At 37.0% G+C, this 23477-nt stretch overlaps 1 protein-coding gene across 1 annotated transcript in view; it reads right to left on the reverse strand.

The window, feature by feature from the left end:
* Positions 1-23477, reverse strand: part of cpne7 (copine VII) — a 94785-nt gene that overhangs the window by 65920 nt on the left and 5388 nt on the right. The window contains exons 2-3 of the mRNA XM_073835681.1: positions 6302-6484; positions 4174-4248 (exon numbers count right to left, since the gene is read on the reverse strand). Coding sequence (XP_073691782.1) covers positions 4174-4248; positions 6302-6484 — 258 coding nt within the window. The remainder of the gene's footprint in view (positions 1-4173; positions 4249-6301; positions 6485-23477) is intronic.

Raw genomic sequence — 23477 nt, forward strand, 5'->3', positions numbered from 1 at the left:
TACCCAATCCAGCCAATCTATGTGTCTGTCCATTTATCCAAATACACATCTCAACAATCCATTCATCCATCTTTCAATCCATCTGTCCATCCATGTCAATACATCTATCTGTCTGCCCATGCAGCCTTGCAGATCTGTCAGTCCTTCTGCCTAGCCCAGTCAATTCATCCACCATTCATCAATCTGTCCGTCCATCCATTCATCCATTCACCCATACCATACATCAATCTTTATGTCTATTCATCCATCCATCTTCCTGTCCATCTATTTATCTATCTGTCCATCCCATTCATCCATCTATCCATCCACCCACCTTGTCCGTCCGTCCATCCATCCATCCAGTCCATCCATTAATCTTATCTTCAATTCTATCCATCCACCCAGGCCATCCATTTATTCATCCATCCATCTGTCAATTCATCCATCCACCCATTCCATTCATCCCTCCATTCATTCATCTGCCCATACATGCATTTTTCCATTCATCCACCCACCATCCATCCATCTAGCTGTCCTTCCATCCTGTCCATGCATTCATTTATCCATGATTCCATTCATCACTCTGTCCATCCATCCTTCGAACTCACCCATCTTTCTGCAGCCAATCCATCCATCCGTCCATTCATCCATCTTCCAGTCCATTCATTCTTCCATGTCAGTACATCTGTCTGTCTGCCTGCACATCTATTCATCCACCATTCTTCTGTCTGTCTGTCCATCCATTAATCAATCTACCTATACCATTCATCAATCTACCTATACCATTCATCAATCTATATGTCCATTTATCCATCCATCCAGCCAGCCAATCCATCCATCTGTCCATCAATTCATCAATCCGTCCATCCTATCCATCTATCTCTTTATCTGTTCATCTGTACGGCCCAGATCGTTCATCCATCCGTCCATCCATTCATTCATCCATTCATCCTTCCAGCTCTATGTCCATCCAGTCCATCCATTAACCTATCCTCAATTCCATCCATCTATTCATCCATCCATATGTCAGTTCATCCATCCATCCATTCATCCACCTATCCCATTTTTCCATCCTTCCATTTGTTCATTTGCCCATTCCATTCATTCATCAGCCAATCCATCCATCTGTCCATCAATTCATCTATCTGTCCATCCTATCCATCTATCTCTTCATCCATTCACCCTTCCAACTGTGTGTCCTTCCTGTCCATTCACTTGCCTAGTCCATCCATCAATTCATTCTTCCAACTGTATGTCCATCCTGTCCATCCAGTCCATTCTTCATCTTTCCTCAATTCCATCCATTTGTCAATTCATCTATCTATCCATTCATCCACCCATCCCATTTATCCATATATGTGTCTATTCATCCATTTGCCCATTCCATTCATCCATCCATCCATTTATTCATCTGCCCATCCATCCATTGTCTATCTACCCACCCAATCCAGCTGTCCAACAACCCATCCATCCAGCTGTCTTTCCATCGCGCCCATGCATTCATCTATCTGCCATTCCATTCATCAGTCTGTCCATCTATCCACCCATCCATCCAGCTGTCCTTCCATCCATGTCAGTACATCTATCCAGCCTATCCATCTATTCATCCATCCGTCTGTCACACATCCCATTTGTCCATTGTCCATCTTCACCCAACCCCGCCAATCCATCCGTCTGTCCATTCATTCAGTTATACATCCCATCCATCCATTCATCCATCTTCTAATCCATCCGTCCATCCATCCATGTCTGTTTGCCCGCACAACCCTGTGGGTATGTCAGTCCTTCTGCCCAGCTCAGACAATCCATCCAACATTTGTCTGTCTGTCTATCCGTCCATCCATTCATCCATCCACCCATACCCTTCATCAATTTCTATGTCCATTCATCCATCCATCTATCCCTTCATCTATCCATCTATCCATCCATTCCATTCAGAATCTGTCCATCTGTTTGTCTGTCCAGCCTAGTCCCTCCATCCGTCTGTTCCATCCACCTACCTAGTCCATCCAGCCAAGTGTCTGTCCATCCTGTCCATCTATTCATCTATTCTCAATTTCATCCATCCACTCGACCTATCCATCTATTCATCCATCCATCTGCAAATTCATCCAGTAATCCACCCACACATCCCATTCATCCATCCGCCCAAGCCAGCCAATCCATCCATTCATCTGTTTATTCATTCATTTGCCGATCTCATCCATCTGATCATTCATCTGTCCATCCATCCATTTTTCCATCCATCCATGCACTGTCCATTCATTCAACTTAAAAAGATAAGTAGAAATGGAAGAGAAACTGTAGACACCTCATCAGTCTTAAGTGCCAACGTTCTAAATTAACTGTAATTGCTGCTTCTTGAAATTTTTAGTACATAATTTAATGTGAACAACACTGATTAAGAGAACCATTTATGGAGTTGTCTTTGACCTCTACTAATTTGTTTGTTAAGAGTGGTTAAATCATCCCGTTTTGTCTCACCTCAGATCAAAATGTGATTTTGTCAGCATAAAAAAATCTACACACAGAGTGTAATACAATGAGGGGGTCCAGCACAAACAGTCACTGCTGTGGGTGTTTTAACATGAAAAGGCCATTAGTCTGCAGTGTGGTCACGAGGAACTTCATTAAAACTGATGAGAAAGCAGAGAATCAACACCTATGGTAAGGATGTGGTATTAAGTTTTGTCTTACGGATGAACCTTGTCTGCCTGCAATAGAAACATTCAAAAATAGCTTGGGGCTTCACTTTTTTAATGTACTTTTTTGCATGTGTGGCTTGTTTGAATTGAGTTGAACTAGCTGTGATATTGTAACTGAAATACTATTTTCACATACTGAAACTGATAGTCTACATTATTTTATAACATGTTAGCAGATATTATGGAGAAGATCTAATGTCTGTCTACCTAACGGTATAACAGTGTTATATGATGAGCCCAGAAAAAAGAATTTAAGTTGGAGGTCAAACTGCCTGCACCGCTACCCAAACTACACAAAGTTGGGTTAAAAGTCATTTACACTGGTTAGACCTTATTCCTGAAACCTGATGACTTTTAATGCACTGGTTTTATAGAGATTCCACGTTATCTATCTCTCAGGCATCACACGTACTAGCGTTTTCACTCAACTGTATCAAGAAATATTTTAAAGTGACATTTCATTTCTAGAAGTAATAGAAAAAAAAAACCACTCATTTTTGTGCAGTCATCCTCTGAGTTTAGAGATGAGCGACGTGGGCATGATTTGGCATTTAGTTGGCACTTCAAAAAAGTGGGTGGTCCTATAGATGAATGAATATCACTTCTGAGTGACATTTTATAATGCAGAACTGTGCAATGTACAGGGGTGGGTGTAAATGCCAAAAATCCACCCATAATCAAGGCCTGTTCACATTATAACTATAATAATAACATGCTAATTATAATAATAACTATAAACTGTAAACTAATAAAAATCATTCTTGTTGTATGAGAATAGAGACGTCCACAAATATAAAGGTCTACATACACTCACGACAAATTTCTTTTTCTATCTTCACTTAGAGAAGAGTCAAAATCACATTACTTTTATTTATATAGCACTTTATATGACATATTGCTTCAAAGCAAAGCAGATTTAGAGTATTAAACATGAAAAAACAATGTCACTGTCACTTTCAATTAGAATTAGAACTTCAATTTCTTCAATTTAGAACTTTCAATTAAAGCAGCTCTCCAGTGTGTTCATGTTTTTACTTATGTCTGGCCTTGACAGACTGAACAGAAGAAAGAACTGGAGAAGATTTCCATGTCAAAGGAGACGGAGCCCCAGTGCAATAACCACAGATCAAAGGGTTTTACCAGAACTTTTCTGGAAAGTACAGTTTTGGCAAGCTGTATCCATCTCCCAAAACAAACTCTACACATAATTCGTTTTAGCCTGATTTTGCAACAGAGGCAGTGGCCTGGCAAACACTGTCTTTGCTGTGATTTTGCAAATGGATAGCTTACTCCTCATTTGACTTTCTGGGAGAATGTCTCCTGTAAAGTGACTAAGTTTTTTTTGTTATTCTGTACACCTCTTTGTGGATGCTAAAATCAAGCCAAGGCAAATGAAATTTCTACCACCAGAGCTTTCAGTGAATCTGTAAATGTGTACAGCAGCAATTAAATATGAATTATGATTGTAGATTTTTTTTTTTCAACTCACTGTGATAGTGGATTTTCCAGCATATTTTCCATATTTCAGCAACAGAGGTTTCACCATCTTTTTTTGGGCCACTATCTATGAAACAAGGTAAAATGTTAAAAGGAAATAATATTTAAAAAATAGCACAGTGCACTACATGGACAAAAGTACTGCATGGATGCCTGAACATCATTTAATTAAGGTAATTTATTGTGATTTGGTTCTGCTATTACAGCTTCTACTCTTCCGGGAAGGTTTCCATTAGATGTTGGAATGCAGATGCAGGGATTTGCTTCCATTTAGAGATGAACATCAATGAGGATTAAATTAACTATCCAAACCTGTCCATACAGCAAAATATATCCAGCTATTCTGGATATATATCAAAACAAGCAAAATAATAATAACAATAATTTTTTTACGTAAATACATTAAAAATATTAAATAAAAATACATTTTGAAATATATTTTGGTATGTGAAGGTTATAATATATATATATACTGTTTATAACATACATTTACCATATACAGTTGAGGTTAAACGTTTACATAAACCTTGCAGAATCTGCAAAATGTTAATTCTTTTACCAAAATAAGAGGGATCATACAAATGCATGTTATTTTTTTATTTAGTACTGACCTGAATAAGATATTTCACATAAAAGACATTTCACGAGTTCGCCCTTACATCTAATCTGCTTGAGCGAGTAATAAGCATATTTTGGCGTGCTGTCCTGGGGAAGGTTTCCGGGCCCGGAATACAGGCCGGACCCAGAGAACTCCCTTTCCCTAGTTTGGGATAGAAACAGATTAGAAGTGGGGAGTTGGGGTGGAGGAGGGATGCCAAGAAACTGTCGCTGGATGGAGGTAAGACGGCTGGCTATATATATATATGATGCGCTAATTCGATGATTGGCTAAACGAGTTACACCTGTGCCAAATAGATTGATTATCTGATCGTGCTCCTCCCGAACCTTGTTAATAAAACATCATTTAAATATAGTCCACAAGAGAAAATAATAGTTGAATTTATAAAAATGACCCCGTTCAAAAGTTTACACCCCCTTTATTCTTAATAATGTGTTGTTACCTGAATGATCTACAGCGTTTTTTTGTTTTTTTTTTTAGTGATAGTTGTTCATGAGTCCCTTGTTTGTCCTGAAAAGTTAAACTGCTTGCTGTTCTTCCGAAAAATCCTTCAGGTCCCACATAATTCTTTGGTTTTCAGCATTTTTGTGTATCTGACTCCTTTCCAACAATAACTGTATGATATTGAGATCCAACTTTTCACACTGAGAGACTCATATACAACTATTACAGAAGGTTTAAATGCTCACTGATGCTTCAGAAGGAAACACGATGCATTTAGAGCCGGGGAGTGAAAACTTTTTGAATTTGAAGATCAGACTAAATTTAACTTATTTTGTCTTCTGGGAAAAACGTAAGGATCTTCTGTTGCTTCTGAAGGCAGTACTAAATAAAAAAGAATATGATATTTAGGCAAAAATAAGAAAAATGTCCACATCTTCATTCTGTTCGAAAGTTTTCACTCCAGGCTGTTAATGCATCGTTTTTCCTTCTGGAGCATCAGTGAGCATTTGAACCCTCTGTAATAATTGCATATGAGTCCCTCAGTTGTCCTCAATGTCAAAAGATGGATCTCAAAATCATGCAGTCATTGTTGGAAAGGGTTCAAATACATAAAAATGCTGAAAAACAAGAATTTGTGAGACCTTAAGGATTTTTCTGAAGAACAGCAGGCAGTTTAACTGTTCAGGACAAACAAAGGACTCATGAACAACTATCACTAAACAAAAAAAAAACATTCAGGTAACAACACAGTATTAATAATCAAGTGTATGTGAACTTTTGAACAGGGTCATTTTTATAAATTCAACTATTATTTTCTCTTGTTGACTATATGTAAACATCTTTTATGTGAAATATCTTATTCAGGTCAGAACTAAATAAAAAATAACACGCATTTTGTATGATCCCTCTAAAATAATTAACAAAGTTGAGGAATCTGCAATATGTATGTAAACTTTTGACCTCAACTTTTAACTCAACAGATTTTTTACATTTTTTTTTTTTTTTTTTATTTATTATTAAAAAAAAAAAAAATAATGCACAAGAAAAGTAACATCACCTGTCCAAGTGTGCACTCCACACCACCAAGGAAATCATCGTCTCGCGTTCCAATGCTGTGGGCTCCGTGAATGTCGTAGACTTCAAAGCGCAGTTTCTGTACTTCCTCAAAGTAGTAGTCCAGCATTAAGACTTTGGCAAAGACCGGATTCAGGTTACTCTTGATCACCTCAGTACGGTCCAGCTGAATTACAGAAAGAACCACAGTTTAGTCAACAGTAACTGAAAAATCTTCTCACTGGAAGCATCTGGCTTCACAGGCTGAACTGTTTGTGTAGTCTATTTGTGCGCTGTCCCTAGATGAAGTCAAAGAAATGACGGCAGTGGGATGAAGGCCTCATGAGTCTGATTGTTGAGAGCTTCCACACATGCAGCTGCGATGATCATGGCCTTGCTCTCATACAAAACACATTTGTTCTCGTTTCTCATTCATCAGCTGTCTCTCTCCTCACCTCCCCCTGCTTTGCTATTGTTCACTGGTGCATGTCAAAAACAAACAGAGCAAATACAATCATTTCTGAATTAAAACCTCGCTGAGGCAATTAGCTGGGGGAGTTAATGCATCATTCTCCAAGATGCTGGAGAAGATATTAGGGAATTAGTTTAGAGATGCAATCTGAAAATATAAGCATAAAAGGCATTGAAAGAGACAAGCATTTGGGCTTTCTAATGTACCAAAGCAGATGGTGAACAAACAAAGAATGGAAGCTTATAACAGAGAAAAGAGTTCAAAGGGTTCATAAAAGAGTGAATCTTCAGTGAATTGGTGCCGTTAGAATGAGAGTTGATAAAACACAATAATCCACACTACTCCAGTCCATCAATTAACATCTTGTGAAGTGAAAATCTAAATACATAATCTGTAATAACTCTTGTTGTTCTCTCACATCAAAATACACCAACATTTTTGTTTAGAACTCTTTTGGACTGCTTTCTAATGTAAATGCTTGATCTGGCATATTCCTCTCTTGATGCAATATGAAAGCAATATTGTGGATAAAGGACTCATATTTTAGCCAGAAGCAAAGGTTTGAAATGACTTAATGATGGATTTGTGTCTTACAAATATGCAGCTTTTCACTTCACAAGGCAATAACTGATTAACTCAAGTTGTGTGAATTATTGTGATGTTTTTATCAGCTGTTTGGACTCTCATTATCACGGCACCCATTCATAGCAGAGGATCCATTGGTGAGCAAGTGATATAATGCTACATTTCTCCAAATCTGTTTAGATGAAAAGACAAACTCATCTACAGTTGCGATCAAAATTATTCAACCTCTCAGAGACTGCAGTACTTTACAAATACAAGATGTTATAAAAATTGCATCTATAACAGTTTACTGCCATAATAAAAGTGATAATGTCAATGTATAATGTACTATTTTCGAGTTATAAGATTTTTTAATAACACAGCTATGTCATACAAAGACTTCCAAGACATTAAAAGTTCCTAGAGACACAGCTGAGCTGGCAGCCTTATTTTTTAGCTTGAAATATGTTGCACCACAAAAGGGTCTTGAAGAAAAAGCACAATATCATAATAAATTTGATTAGAGCAACTGAGAAAAACCTGCAATGTACAGTCAAAGACTTGTAAGTTGGCCTGATGAAGGGAGGAATATCATTTCAATGCAGAGTATAAGAAGAACACTAAACAATTATGGCCTTCGTGTTGAAGCATCTTGCTGAATGCCACTTCTGACCAAGAAGAACATAAAAAGCCTATTTTAACATGCTAATATTCATTTGGACAGACCTGTGGAGTTCTGGAAGACTGTTTTATGGAGTGATGTGACCAAACCAGAACTTTCTGGGCTCATGGATTAGCGAAATGTCTCATGCAAAAAAGAAAAAGCTTATAAGCAGAAGAACACAATCTCCATCGTCAAACTTGGAGGTGGACCAGTCCTGTTATGGTGGTGTTTTACTGTAGCAGGAAGCGGAAATTATGACTGTATGAAGGACTTCAAGGATTCTTTGAAGTATTAGGCCATTTTGGCAAGAATTGTGATGCCTTTGGTACAAAGACTAAAGCTGATGATTAATGGACTTTTCTGTGAGACAGCCATTTTATAGCATCCATCCAAATCTACTTATGCTTGGTTCAGGGATCAGTCATGTAATGTACTTGAACGGCCTGTTCAGTCTCCAGATTTAATTCTCATTGAAAATATTTGGCTAAATTTGAAAAAAGCAGTGGCAATGTGAAAACCAAAGATTATCATTGATCTGGAAGGTTTTTGGGGTGAGAAATTGGACAAGAGAGAGGTGATAGAAGCTTATAAGCACTTACAAGCAGCGTCTATTGGTGTTTTTAAAGAATAAAAGATTCTGCACCAAATTTGACTTTTTGGGGTTGAATAATTTTGAACATTAATGTTTGAAGCCTATTTGATTTTTATCATGATTCATCAATGTTACATTCTCAGAATCACTCAAATGTTTATTAATAAACGTTCTCTAATAGTTTATTGATGCCTTTGTTGAATTGTTTTCAATTTTGTTCTCTGCAGAAAAAAAATGTATTGCAGGTCAAAGGGGGGGTTGAATAATTTTGATTGCAACTGTACATCTTGGATTTAAGATTGTCAGATTAAGATTGTCATTGTTTTTGTGCAACATAACTACTGCACTAAATGCAAAAGGTTGGCTGTATAGTTTGTGAAACTGTGTGGGAAAATACTGTTTCAAATGCATCCAAACACCGCTGACATTCTCTGGCATATTTCTAAAAAGGTCATTTGTTATTGTCACACAAATGGGGAAAAATAACATTTTAAAATCAGCATTTGGGGTAATCAGTCATACTCACACTAAATCAGATTAACAGTGTCAAACCTCTAATGTGTCTGTTTAGCACATATCAAGCCAGGAATGACCCTCCACCATCAGCCCATGTTTGACAGAGTCTTTCTCAGCAATTACATACAACCTCACATATAAAATATTCATCCTTTCAATCTACTATGTATGTGCCCTTGAACTGAGGTGAACTCTTACAAAGTGCAAGTGGTAGTAAATCAAACTAAAGGAGCTATGGGGTGAATTTCACAAAACTATTAAGTCTAGGTCATAATTCATCTCAAAATCAAAAGACAGGGACAAGACAAATTCTGCATAAAGAAAAGGACCATTAATTTTTTGTGCACCAAGACATTTTCATGGGAAAGTGCATTTTCCTCTTTAAATTCTCATTATTATAATGATAAAAACACTTATTATTGGAATGCAGTAGAATGGAATAGAGTATATATATTTATAACATTTAGCAACTGATTTTGTATAAAAATAAATCATACACATCGTTTATTTTGTTTAAAAATCTTGAAATGTATGAGGTGGCAAGGGGGGCCTAAAAGGCTCACAAGCATGGGGTAAAAGGCACACAGTATTGATGCAAACACTTTAGCTAAAATAATGTTTTTAATAATGTCTGAGTTAATACTTGTTCAAAACAATCACTTTAGCAAAGTTTGTACTATTTTCTGCTTATTTTGATAAATAAAATAACACATTTTTTGTTCATTAAATATACCGAGGTCCCATAGTAATTTAATATAAATTTACAGTAGTAACAACAAATGATATTTTATTATATGATATGATTAATAGCATGTTTTTTTTTAAATATGATGGTTCCATTCTAAACATGGTGATTATCTCTAAGATGGACATCCAACATATTAATGATGTTTACCATCTGAATCTAACAATGTCAAGTCAACAAATAGAAAAGTCAGCCTATTAATTACCATTAGGGCTGCAACTAACGATTATTTTGATAATCGATTAGTTGGTTGATTATGTTTTCGATTAATCAAATAGTTGGCTTAAAAATTCCAATTTTTATTTCTTTGTCAAAATTGCACTATTCCACATTCTGAATGCTACAGTATGAAAAAACAGTGCTTAACAATTTATTAGACCACCTGTTGTAATAAAGAGAAAAGACAAATATCTGAAGAAAAACACACTATGACAAGCATAAAATAGAGTGTTTCTGCTATTTATTCTGCCGTGGCGGTGTTTAGTGTCCCGCCAACCGCAGCAGCAGCGAGCGCAAGTGCCTTCAGCAGAGTTCCGTGTTCAAATGCACGCAGTAAGCTTAAGCTGACCGCAAAGCCCCAGCTAAAGCAATTACCACGAATGTCCCGGGGGAAAAAGTAAGGAGATATTCAAATTATTTATTAATAAACTAGTATTTTTTGAGTCAGTGTCGCAAAGATGAAGATGACGATCTTGACTCGCCATCTGCTCACAGGACGCGCTTTTAATGCCTAAATGCATCTTTATGGATTAGGCCTATAGCTAATGAAAGAGTTTTGTTTTCGATTTGAATTATTTCGTTTTTATAGTAGTGAAGTAATAATTTAAAGTCAATTTATTACTCTTACCTTTATGAGCAAAAATTAAGTTTTACATGACGTTGGCGCCTCCATGTCGTGCAAAGCCCGCTTCAGCTTTCACTCTCCACACAAACGATTAGATGTGTGCCTATTAGTACACATTTATCTAGGTTAAACGATTAAACTAATATTGTGATATGCTTTATGTTTTTTAATATCTATGGATTTTAATTTAAATCGTGATGACTTGAGAAGGCTAAATTGATCTTTCTGCCACTGTCCGCTTGGCCATTACTTTAAAAAACAAAAACTTGAATTTCACAAACAAAACGTGTTCCAAATATATTTCTAAATTAACTTTATTACCTAAAGAAACGAAAATAAACGTAATTACTTCGCTATTAAAAACAGCAGTATTTGCAAGATGCCTCAATGTGAAGGCCACTCTTGTCTTGTGTTCTTCTTATACACTGTTTTGAAATGATTTTCCTTGTTTTGTCAGGTCATCTTGCAAGTCTTTGGCTGTACACCGCAAGTTTCTAAAGGCTTAATTGTGTTTTAAGACATTTTTGTTCTCTACCATAAAAATAAGTGACTTAAAAACAGGGGTTGAATAATTATGACATAGCTGTGTAATTTAAAAACCCTAAAACTTAAAAACATTGCAATATATATTGACTTCACTTTTAATATGCCAGTAAACTGTTGAAGATGCATTTTTTATAAAATCCTGGATCTTCAGAAAACTTGTATTTGTAAAGTACTGCAGTCTCTGCGGGGGTTGAATAATTTTGAGAGCAACTGTATATATAGACATACACATGTGTGTGTGTGTGTGTGTGTGTGTGTGTGTACCTGGTATTCATCACGTTGTGGGGACCAAATGTCCCCACAAGGATAGGAATACCAGTAGATTTTGACCTTGTGGGGACATTTCTCAGGTCCCCATGAGGAAACAGGCTTATAAATCATGCACAATAAGTTTTTTTGAGGAAGTAAAAGTATGCACAATCTCCTGTGAGGGCTAGGTTTAGGTGTAGGGTAGGTGTAGGGCGATAGAAAGTACGGTTTGTACAGTATAAAAACCATTACGCCTATGGAATGTCCCCATAAAACATGTAAACCCAACATGTGTGTGTGTGTGTGTGTGTGTGTGTGTGTGTGTGTGTGTGTGTGTGTGTGTGTGTGTGTGTGTGTGTGTGTGTGTGTGTGTGTGTGACCTGGTATTCATCACGTTGTGGGGACCAAATGTCCCCACAAGGATAGGAATACCAGTAGATTTTGACCTTGTGGGGACATTTCTTAGGTCCCCATGAGGAAACAGGTTTATAAATCATGCACAATGAGTTTTTTTGAGGAAGTAAAAGTTTGCACAATCTCCTGTGAGGGCTAGGTTTAGGTGTAGGGTAGGTGTAGGGCGATAGAAAGTATGGTTTGTACAGTATAAAAACCATTACGCCTATGGAATGTCCCCATAAAACATGTAAACCCAACATGTGTGTGTGTGTGTGTGTGTGTGTGTGTGTGTGTGTGTGTGTGTGTGTGTGTGTGTGTGTGTGTGTGTGTGTGTGTGTGTGTGTGTGTGTGTGTGTGAAGAAATGTTCTTGCACTGGATTATTTAGACTTAAAATAGACAACTTCCTCCTGGGAGGTCAGAAATGTGCTGTTCAGCAGGAATATTGCTAATATTACTTCTGGAGGAGCATTAATGATGTAGAGAATGACATTGAGAAACTATTATGTGCAATAACCTCTCGACTAGATTACAGTAATACTGTGCTGGCCGAATGGTTTGTGAACCCCTATACAGGCTACAGCTAGTTCATACTGCCGCAACTAGAGTCTCTGCTATCACTGCAAACACCCGACTGCCTCCCGCAGCTCCTCCAATCACTGGGAAGCAGACCTCTTATCAATTCCAAGTACATCTGCTGCTGGAAAACCATTTTGCTACAGAACTCCCCAGTTACGGAACGGCCACCGTGCCAACATTCAGAAATCAGACACGTTCCCAATACTGACATCTAGTTTGAAAACTATTTTTTCAAGATTTGGCTGGGGCAATTCAGGTATGCTGCTAAAATTGGATTACGTACCAATGACACAGAAAATCTGAACTGAAATTATAATACTGTCAGTCTTCCAATTAAATTGTTTATCAGGTGAGGTGAGGCGACAGGTTGCGTACTTTTGAGTGGATTTCTCTTTTGAGTCTTTATCACTTAGCCCGGCTCACTGGTAGTTTAGACTTATCTCCATATTAAGCTTCTTTGCTAACAATTTTGACTCTTAGAAGCTTTGAATAAACAAAAATGAGCCCAATTCTTCAAATATGGAGAGTACCAAAAACAAGAAGAAGAGACTTAAAGAACATCATAGTGAGTTATACAGCTGTAAAGGGTCTGTTAAATGAGCCGGAGTTTGTGTCTTTACCCCTTATTGTGGCAGCTTTAAGATATTTGAGTAGTGTAAGAGAAGCAGTCAGAGAATGGAAGTGATGTATGTAGCCTGAGGGTGTTGTAGAGAGATTACATTGGAGGTTCATGAGGGTCTCAGAATATTATGCTATATTTACACATACTATGTAGTGTTCACCTTGAGAGAGAGAAAGTAAGTGAAAGGGAGCGCAAAGAGAGATATGAGTAGGCTTAGCTCCCACTCAATTTTAGCTCTTGCATTTGCATCACAATGGCACTTCCCCATTGATAGGTGCTGCATGAGTAGATAGCAGAACACCTAATGGCTCAAGAACATCAGAGAAACACATTGTACAACATAGAGATAAAAATCCACATGGGCAGAATCAGTTACCAGTGGTTACAATGGCTACATTTGAATATGCATTGGAAAACATGCCTATGCCGACATTTCTGCAAAATAATGTTGGTTCTTGCACGTTTCAAAACACTTTCAAAGTGAAATGTCCAGTAAGTGGTGCAAAAGCAGGTTCTATCTGAAAACAACTGAACGTTAATCTGGCAATGTTTTGGTATGGTATTTGTTGTACGTATTGCGCTGGCTCTATTGCATTTGAAAATAAACCAATGGAAGCAACCATGCCATTTTAGATTTAGTTTTATCATGTATGTTTTAAATGCAGTGCTGTACCAGGTGAGCTACCGAGCAAGTTTACTTCAGAAAAGCCATACATATGAAGCAGATTATGTGATGCAAATCTCAAAATACAGTAGTTTACAAATCATGCACTACGGTAAAAGTGTTCTGAAATCATAATATAGTGTTATGCAAGAAACCACACCAAAATAATTCGATAATCTTATTATCAATTAATTATCTGACCCTGTAATCATAATTTGTGTGAAAATGGGTCAAAAATGCAGGTAGAGGGCCGTTCTTTTTGTGTGCATATTCTATGTTGGAATATGCACACTTCCCTACTATATAGTAGGCCAAAAACAGTATTGATGACAACAATCTGCTAGAGATTACAACATATGTCCATGATAACTAAGTTACTCACAAATCTAGCTAAAAACAAAACAATTACAGTTTTATCCAACCTGATCTTATGACAAAAACGTACCTGTGGGAACTTTTTTGCAAAAAACCACCATGTACATTTTGTGACATATTCGATGTGAAATGTCCACTAAGTGGCACTGAAGGAGTGTTTTTTTCCCCAGAACAGATGAACGTACATATGGTATGTTTTATGTGACGTTGGTTTTGTACATGTCACCACAGTTCTGACTTGAAATGTCCATTAAGTGGCGCAATAACTCTAATGCTTCGTGGCATTTTAAAATAACATACCATCTGCATAACACCTAAACCTACCACATAGTATGAACAAAAGCGAATGTGACGTAAAAACGCGGTTGCAAGCATGTGGTTTTAGCTTGTTTTTCGATCTCTCATCTTTCAGCTCTTTTAACAGTCATGTTTTTCATGGGATTTGTACCCAAGGATTCCACATCCTAAGTCCAATTCCAGCTAAGCTACTGAGCAAGCTTGTTATGTCTGCAAAGCAAAACATATGGAGCTGCAATGCTCGCTGTTTTACTGCCTCTAGTGTTCATTTCTGTTGGAAACTGCAGTGATATGTACTTATTAGTATGTATTTCGCGTCTTGCGAAAAAGTTCCCACAGGTATGTTTTCATCATGAGATCAGGTAGTTTTTATCAGTCATAACCCCAGGAGAGAAATAGCGCAGATGCTGGACAAAGACATAAAGTTTTCATGCACACGCATCAGCTTCCTGTGTTTGCACACTTGATCAAATTATATATAGGGTACAATGAGGCTAAAGGCACCCCGGGGTAAAAGGCGCCTTTGATATTATTTTCCTCCAAACCACTAGATGGCAGAAAAATGTGGCGTAGCACTTTCCAAAACATCCGCTTTTCAAGATACACGTGCAAATTTGGCTGATGCTTGACGCGATCGTGGGCATCAGCGCAAAGTCGATTCTGTGCTTATATAATCTTGAATATTTGATGTTTTTAAAAATGTTGTAGATTTAAGTAGCAAACGAGAATCGCTAAAATTCTTGAATATGTCTTGAGACAAAGGTCTGCTTAATGATTTTTAGTTTTGTTTAAGATAATTAAAGCATCCATTTTTAAATAACGAAAGAATATGTGAAAGTATGGTATTTGGGGTAAAAAGCACCCCTGCTGTAGGGGCTAAAGGGCACAATAATTAACATATAATTAACATGATAATTAATAAAAGGCTGACTTTTTATTTGTTGACACTGCTTTCAGAATCTTTACATTTTAAAATGATTTTGTTTCTGCATTTTAAAATATATGTTTTAAATTAACATATTTTAATGACAGTATATTTACTGAACAAAAATTAATTCTGTACTAAAATAATACAAACTTTGCGAAAGTGATTGTTTTGAACAAGTATTAAGTTGAACATTATTTTAGCTTAAGTATTTGTATCAATACTGTGTGCCTTTTACACCATGCTGGTGAGCCTTTTACCCCGTGTGTGCCACCTCATCCAAAGTATGCACTCCTTGGAAATCAATGCACATCTTTTTGTTTTATATAAAAGGCATTTTGCTGTGATCATGCCTTGACTGTACATTGTTATTGTGTGCACTTTCTTTATTCTTTAAGTCTTTTGCCACTACTAGATACTACCCGGCACCAACCTAACAGCTGCCTAGCAACAACACAGCAACACCTTGACAACCACTCAAAATGCCCTATAATGTCTAGTTAACAGAAGCACTGTAAATACCAAGAACACCCAACAACAGGAGAACTCCTCTGCAACTACCCAGAACACCCTTGCATTATGCACCAGCATTTTGTTCTGAAAATCTGGTTTGGATATACTCTTGAGAATTTTTTGACTCAATATTGAACTTAGGTTATCATACAGTGCAGTGCATTCACATAATGAATTCACATTTTGTGCCCTAAGTAATCCAACCACTCCTTTTTTCCATATCAGTCTCTGCTGTGGAGAGACTGCATTTGGAAGATATAAATAACAAAAACTGACAGCAGTCAGAGATTTGGTAAGCTTCTTACAAACCACTTGACGTCTTAACAAAAAGATTCCATTATGTCTAATGCCTAATGTCTTCACTGAGCTATTTAAACGAATACTTTTTGCAAAAAGGACAATAGCGCACATATCTGTTGCTTTGTGTCTCACGCTGTGACGATTCATACGCTCACTGCTTGCATGAGGACATTAACTTATCATATTCTGGGCATTCTGGTAATATGATCGTGGATCAATGCAACAAGCTCCAGTTCATAAAGAATACATTGGATTTAATGGAAATACAATAGAAAACATGGAATATGTGAAGCTGGGTCTCCTGCAAATGAAATGAGACTATATTGACACATCCTAGACATGTATGCCAAGATCCCTGAAAATGGCTGGCTGACATTCAAGACAGAAAATGTAGACTAATACCAATGACAAGAAAACAGCATGGCATATAGGTTTAACACTGACTTGCTGGCAAAATGTCTGTGTCTAATATTAGGCGAATGTGGTTATCATTTTTTCTGATCCTGTGAAAAGCAATCTGGCATGTGTAAAAGCTAATATCCACGGAAAAGATCGAAATCATTAATTAGATAAATATGACTGCTCTTTGACTGAAATGACAAGGGCAAATGATGCATGCAAATGATATTCAAAGTGAGTAACTATATTTTCTAATACAGTAAAATAATAGTAGGCACTTCTAATATGCCAGTTTGCAAAAACTCTTTAGCTTGAAAGCTGTAAAGAAAATCAAGAATGGTTTTTAAATATGGATCACCTATCACAGAATATTACATAAAAGACTTTCACTCATTCATTCTTTATCATTGTTATCTGTTACTGATATTTTACGCAACACACTGCTGTGATGACTGCTGCCATCATGACAAAGAAATAGTTTCCCCAAAAATGAATTATATTTGATTTACTCACTTTCATAGCAAATATTTGGGAAAATGTCCATACCATGTCCATACAATGAGTCAATGGTGTCTGTATGGACAGTTAAACATTCTTCAAAAGATCTTATTTTATAATGCACAGATGAAAGAGTCATATAGGTTTAAAATGACATGAGAGTAGGGCTGCCACTAATGACTATTTTTATAATGACCAATTTTACTTAAGAAATGTTATTTTTTTAATACAATCAATTAATTGGAGATGCTTTTGATTATTAAAATTTAATGGAACCATTAAAATGGAATCCAGAAAAGTAATGGGAAAGAATTTGGAAAAATTATAACTGTAACACTTATTATTTTTGATAACAATTAACCAATAAAACAGCCAATAAAACAGAGGACAGAAAATTTTAAATGCAAAAAATTTGGAAATTTGGAAATAAAGAAAAAAATTAAATAATACGGATTTCATATAAATATATATATATATAAAATAGCAATGAGGCAATAATAATTATATAATAATAATTATTTCAAAAACAAGAAACCACATGGTTTTATTGTACTGTAATACATAATGTATTATAAACAATAGAGCTAATAGTAGAGTATTCTAATAATAGAATTTGATTTACAACAAAAAACCTGCATAGGGCGATTGTTTTTACACTTAACTGTGCGATCTAATCCTTTTTTAATATTGACTAAACATTTAAGTCAAATGTCCACTTAATCTTTAATATTTGGCCATATCTTCACCACAGAAATGCTATAGGCACAGTAATTTAATGAATATGTGGACATCAAAACATGTAAACTCAGAGTGATGGTTTAAACTTTTAGCATAATGAGAAAGATATTAATGTATTCTACCGAGTTTGCATAGGTTTAAAAGTGGTTTACCTTCCAAATGTGATGAAATGGCCATGCTGCATTCCCAGATTAACGTTATAATAAACCCATACTCACAACAACATGCAGAAATGGAATTTGAGATGCTCCACACATGAAAGTAGTTTTTGTGTGAATGGAGCTGCTGTGAGACGCACATAGATAACCTGCATGCATGTAAAAAATTGACGTACATATATTTAACCAGCATCAAATATATTTATTTAACTGAATCGTCGTGTTTGTGAATTCACAATTATGCTTAATTATGATTTTTAAATGGGTTTAACATATAACGCAGCCTTGGAAAACAGTCTAATAATGCGTTTAAAGGGGTCCTATTGTGGTTTTTCACTTTTTGAATTTTATCCAGTATGTGGTGTGTATACTTGGGCATAAAAACACATCTACAAAGTTACAAATCTCCACCCTAAAGGGAGATATTAACTTTTTAAAAAATCCCTTTTTAAGAACTTCAACGAACAGCTCCTTTGGACTACAGAGTTTGTTTTCCAGGTGCTATAATGTCACAACACGGTCCATTAGAATATTCAAAAAAATCCCGCCTACGGAAATTCAAATTGTTGGTGAGTGGGGAGGGATGAGGTGGGGGATTCGCCTAACTTTAGCGATGAAGCATGGACAGCCACTTCTGGGATGCTTCAGCAAGCCACAGGACGGCTCGTATAAACGCGAGCATTGACTAAAGTGTCCACAAACTGCTCCGGTAGCCGTGCTGGAGCCGCGCCGTTGACATGTGCAGTATAGAGGGTCGAAACACATGTGGAGCCGCAGCTGATGTAAAAATAAGCATTGACTAGAGTGACGATCATCATACAGTGTAGACAGCTGCACTAGCCTTATGCTGGAGCTGGTTTCGGGCATGTAAATAATTAAATAAATTAGCACAATAATGATAGTATCATGTATCGGTGATCTCGCAGGCTGACGATAGGACCAACACTACTGTAGTGGATTATTTACTCACCCTCCATGCATTTTAGGTGTATATGACTTCCTTCTTTCAGACGAATGCAATCAGAGTTATATTTTAAATAATCCTGGCACTCCCAAGCTTTAGAACAGCATAGACTGAACGGCATAGACAAGTGTTTCTCTCCATCAAAACAAGTCGATCCATAATAAAAAGTGCCTCACATGGCTCCAGAGGGGTCAGTAAAAGCCTCCTTTAGCAATCCGATGTGTTTTTGTAAGAAGAATATCCATATTTAAAACGTAAGAATCACTTTAATCCAGCTTGCGCAGTTGTACACAGAACTTGTTGCTTTGGGAAGGGGCGTGGCAGGACTGAAACGCCGTCTAAGCTGTTCGCCAATCGCAACGCAGTGGGACTGCTAACCAATCACACATTTCGTTTTTCAGAAGGCGGACCTTCAACAAACCCGGAACTAATCGAGCCATTTGTGCCAGGCTGGAGAAAAAGCTATTGTAATAATGTAAATTATGTGAAAAATGATGCGTTTTTTTTTTAACCACCAAGCATGAGAGCATGTTCTTCTAGTGCATCCCCAAAACAAAATAAAGACTTTGTAAAAGAGCAAAATAGGACCCCTTTAATAGATTCTTGTCCATGAAATGCGCCACTTCCGGTATTTTTCCGGTTACTCGACATGGGCAAAATGAAATCGAAGATTTGTAAAAATCAAATAGTCGATTAGAAACGACAAATCGCTGCAGCCCTACATGAGGGTGAATAAATAAAGACAGAATTTTTATTTTGTGATGAACTGTCCCTTTAAGAGCACACTCACCAGCACTGTCATCAGCATAACCACACTCTTAAAAAGCATGTGTTAAAAACAACACAGCCTGTGTTGTTTCTTAACACACCTTTGTGTCTAGTTAAGGACAACACAATTTGTGTTAGTTTTAACTCAACCAGTGTGTTATTCCAGCTAACACAGAAAATGTGTTGATTTTTTCTACACACTATTGTGTTATAAATACACAATTTGTGTCAAGTTTGTGTTATTTTTGAACAAATCTTGTATGCAATAAAGACACAGCAAACTAACCTATAGTTTATACACCATTTATTAAACCTGCTACAAACAATTACATTACATGTACTTTAAATTTAAAAAAATGTGATATTTGACAACCTCTTAAGCATTAATCGTTTTATTTAGATTTTTTCATCTGCATACAAGTGATGGTGAGGGTCCTGAGATAGAGACTTTCGTTTGTCTCTGTCACGTCAGTAACTGCCCCAAGTGCTCCAGGAGTGTCTTCCATTCAAAGCTGCAAGAGTAAAATAAAGATAGTTTTTTTATTTATAGGCTACACATAACGAATATTGTAAAATAGCGATAGCTAAAAAGGCAAGAAAAGCATCAGAGATTATGTTAGCAAATTAGGGCAATTTGCACAATACGTGGCACCACGAATCTGTTCATTTTCAAAGAGAAAGACGCGATGAACGACATGGATTGCCTCATGTGAAGCGCTACAACGTGTCAATGATTAGTTAAAAGCGATTCTGTTCACAATAAATCTAACAAAAGAAACTATAAAGCTTGTTAAAATAAGCTCCCACCGCCGAGATATGCAGCGGGCGCGGGCGCAGCTCGCATCGCCATTCGTGAGGCAGTTTTCCGGCTACCACGTATATGTGCCAAATGCCCCTCGACCGTCTACAAATGACCACAAAAGACATTTAAAAAATGTATAATGGCAAATATAAACATTTCTTACCTTCACACATCGAAGTTATGTTCTGATGATGAAAACTTGAAGCACGAGGAAATTTGCTTGTCTCAGTAGTATAGGCTCATGAACTGACGCAAGTAGCAATGTGATTGGCTGATATTTAACACGTATTGTGTTGGACACACAGTGTTGGATATTTTCTTTTTTCTTTTTCGTTTTTTAACACACATTTAACACAAAATAACACAAAATGTGCTAAAATAGACACATCATTTTTGAGAGTGCACTACAAACACTTCACAACAAAAACTAATCGTGTTCATAATAAAGCATCTCAAACCATCAGTTTTAAACAACTTGCTGCTGCAGTCAGACTTAATCATTGGCACGCAGTGTGAAGATAATGCATTAAGCATTATGATTGTCTTATCCACTGATGAAATGGCTGCAGAGCATAAACATTGTTCCTTCCTACGCTGCTCATCTTTGTGTACCGCTGCTCCCAATGTGGGACTGAAATATGTTATGCAGAAACCTCTCTGCAAAGAGTCATTTAGTCTCAAATGGACAAAGATGAAGTACTGTTTTCATCACCAGCTACTCTGCACATGGAAACCCGCAAGTGCAAAGCATCTGATCATGGTAATCAGTTATTTCAAGATACTCAGCTCGTGTTGATTGTCAAACAATTCTCAGAAAACAAAGTCCACAATAACATCTCAATGGCTTTTTCATTTTCTATTTTCCTGTTTCATACGGCTTCTCTTTAAAATTGAATCTTTTGAATGCAACAAACGCTGCAGCTGAACCTGGGTGGCATCTTTCACTTTCTTCACTGTGATGTTGAACATGGCACAGTTGTTGGAATAATAGGGCCAGGATTAAGATTTCATCCTTCAGCCTGACACATTGCTGCAGACAGCTTCGCAGCTTTGCCGAGCTGTCTTCAGCACCACTGCTGTGGCTCCAGATAATTTTTTTTTTTCTTACACTGACTGCTTTGATATGGAAAAAAACACCAGAGTGGTCGCTCTCTTTGCTTCAAGCGCCCTTTACCGCTGTGTGACAATTCCCTGACTAGATTCATTCCAAAGACTGCCCACTCCCCCGACTCGCATGCACTTTGAACAGCCCTAGCCAACCTTCACAGTCAAGCCCTACTATCAGAATGTCAACTGAAGGCATTGTGCGAAATTATATCTCTAACCCAAAGCCTAGACCTAACTCTTAGACCTGGTTAACTTCTAAGCATTGAAGAACACAAATCTGAAGCACTACAAATAGACCTTTCTCACAACTTCCGTATTTTGCACAGGAAATACGCAATTGCTGCGTAAACCTATTTCCGCCCCAGTATGCCGGTAACCAGTTAAACAACAAAGATGGCGAAAACATCGAGCAAGATTGTTTGTAACATCAAGACCACGACTGTTATATTGCTTTAATAAAGTTGTACATGTCCTCTATACTATCCATACATAACCTTATAACCCTAGTCCTCGGTCTAAGTGGACACACTAGTAATTTGTTAGCCTGATTGCTCTCTAACGTTAGCTACGTTACTTACCTTGAAAGATATGGATAAACCGGACGTTCTAAAACGCTTAAAGTTTCTGTCAAACCTTACTTGGAACAAACACTAACTACTATCAAAAGAACGAGCCCTTATTCCACAGATAAAGTGAATAATATCACGTTAAGCGTTTTCTCCCCCAAATAAGCCCATTATAAGGAAACAGCTTAACGTGGTTTACGTACCTCAACAGCGACCAGGGAAAACCAAACTTCTGTTAAATTTTACTTATAATAAATACTTGCTGCTGTCAAAAGAACGAGCTCTTATTCAGCATATAAAGTGATCGCCCCCCATAGAAGTCCATTACAACAAACCGTGTTAAGCTTTTTCCTTAATGGAGTTCTATAGGGAGAAAAGCATGATATTATTCACTTTATATTATTCACTTTATATGCTGAATAAGAGCTCATTCTTTTGACAGCAGAAAGTGTTTATTATAAGTAAAATTTTAAGCCACGTTAAGCTTTTTTTTTGTATAATGGACTTCTATGGGGGGCGATCACTTTATATGCTGAATGAGAGCTCGTTCTTTTGAGAGCAGAAAGTGTTTATTATAAGTGAAATTTAACAGAAGTTTGGTTTTCCCTGGTCGCTGTTAAGGTACGTTAAACCACGTTAAGCAGTTTCCTTACAATGGGCTTCTATGGGGGAGAAAACGCTTAACGTGATATTATTCACTTTATCTGTGGAATAAGGGCTCGTTCTTTTGATAGTAGTTAGTGTTTGTTCTAAGTAAGGTATGACAGAAATTTGGGGTTTCCTGGTCGTTTTTTACGTACATTAAGCCACGTTAAGCGTTTTAGAACGTCCCGCTCTTAGTGGAAAAATGTATATCCTTTATCCAATTTGTTCCTCATTGTGATGGAGTTTTCCTCTACGACTCTTATCAGGTCGGCAAAAGTTATCTTTGGCAAACCAGTGAGGGAAGTTGTGTAGACTCTCTCCATTTTAATTTTAAATTACCCGGCTTTCTGCTGTGTTGACATTACACAGGAAGTCTGCATACCCTGCGATTGCGTATTTCCGGTTTCTGTGAAAAAGGTCTATAGGGGTGTCACAATAAATCAATTTGTTGATCGATTCTGCGATTTTTCAAATGCATCGCAACTCTCTCTTGAGCAGATGGCACTGTGTGCTTTAGAAACAGCTGTACTCTGCTTGCTTCCAGTTCCTTACACACACCACTTGAACTTAAAATAATCAGTCATAAGTTCTAAAAGGTTAAAGCGAATAACAAGAGTGTTTACAGTGGGCTGTGTTTCCATTAATCCAAGGTGCAAGTACCACATTAATTACTC

This window comes from Garra rufa, chromosome 3 (genome assembly GCF_049309525.1).
Source record: "Garra rufa chromosome 3, GarRuf1.0, whole genome shotgun sequence".
Lineage (NCBI taxonomy): Eukaryota > Metazoa > Chordata > Actinopteri > Cypriniformes > Cyprinidae > Garra > Garra rufa.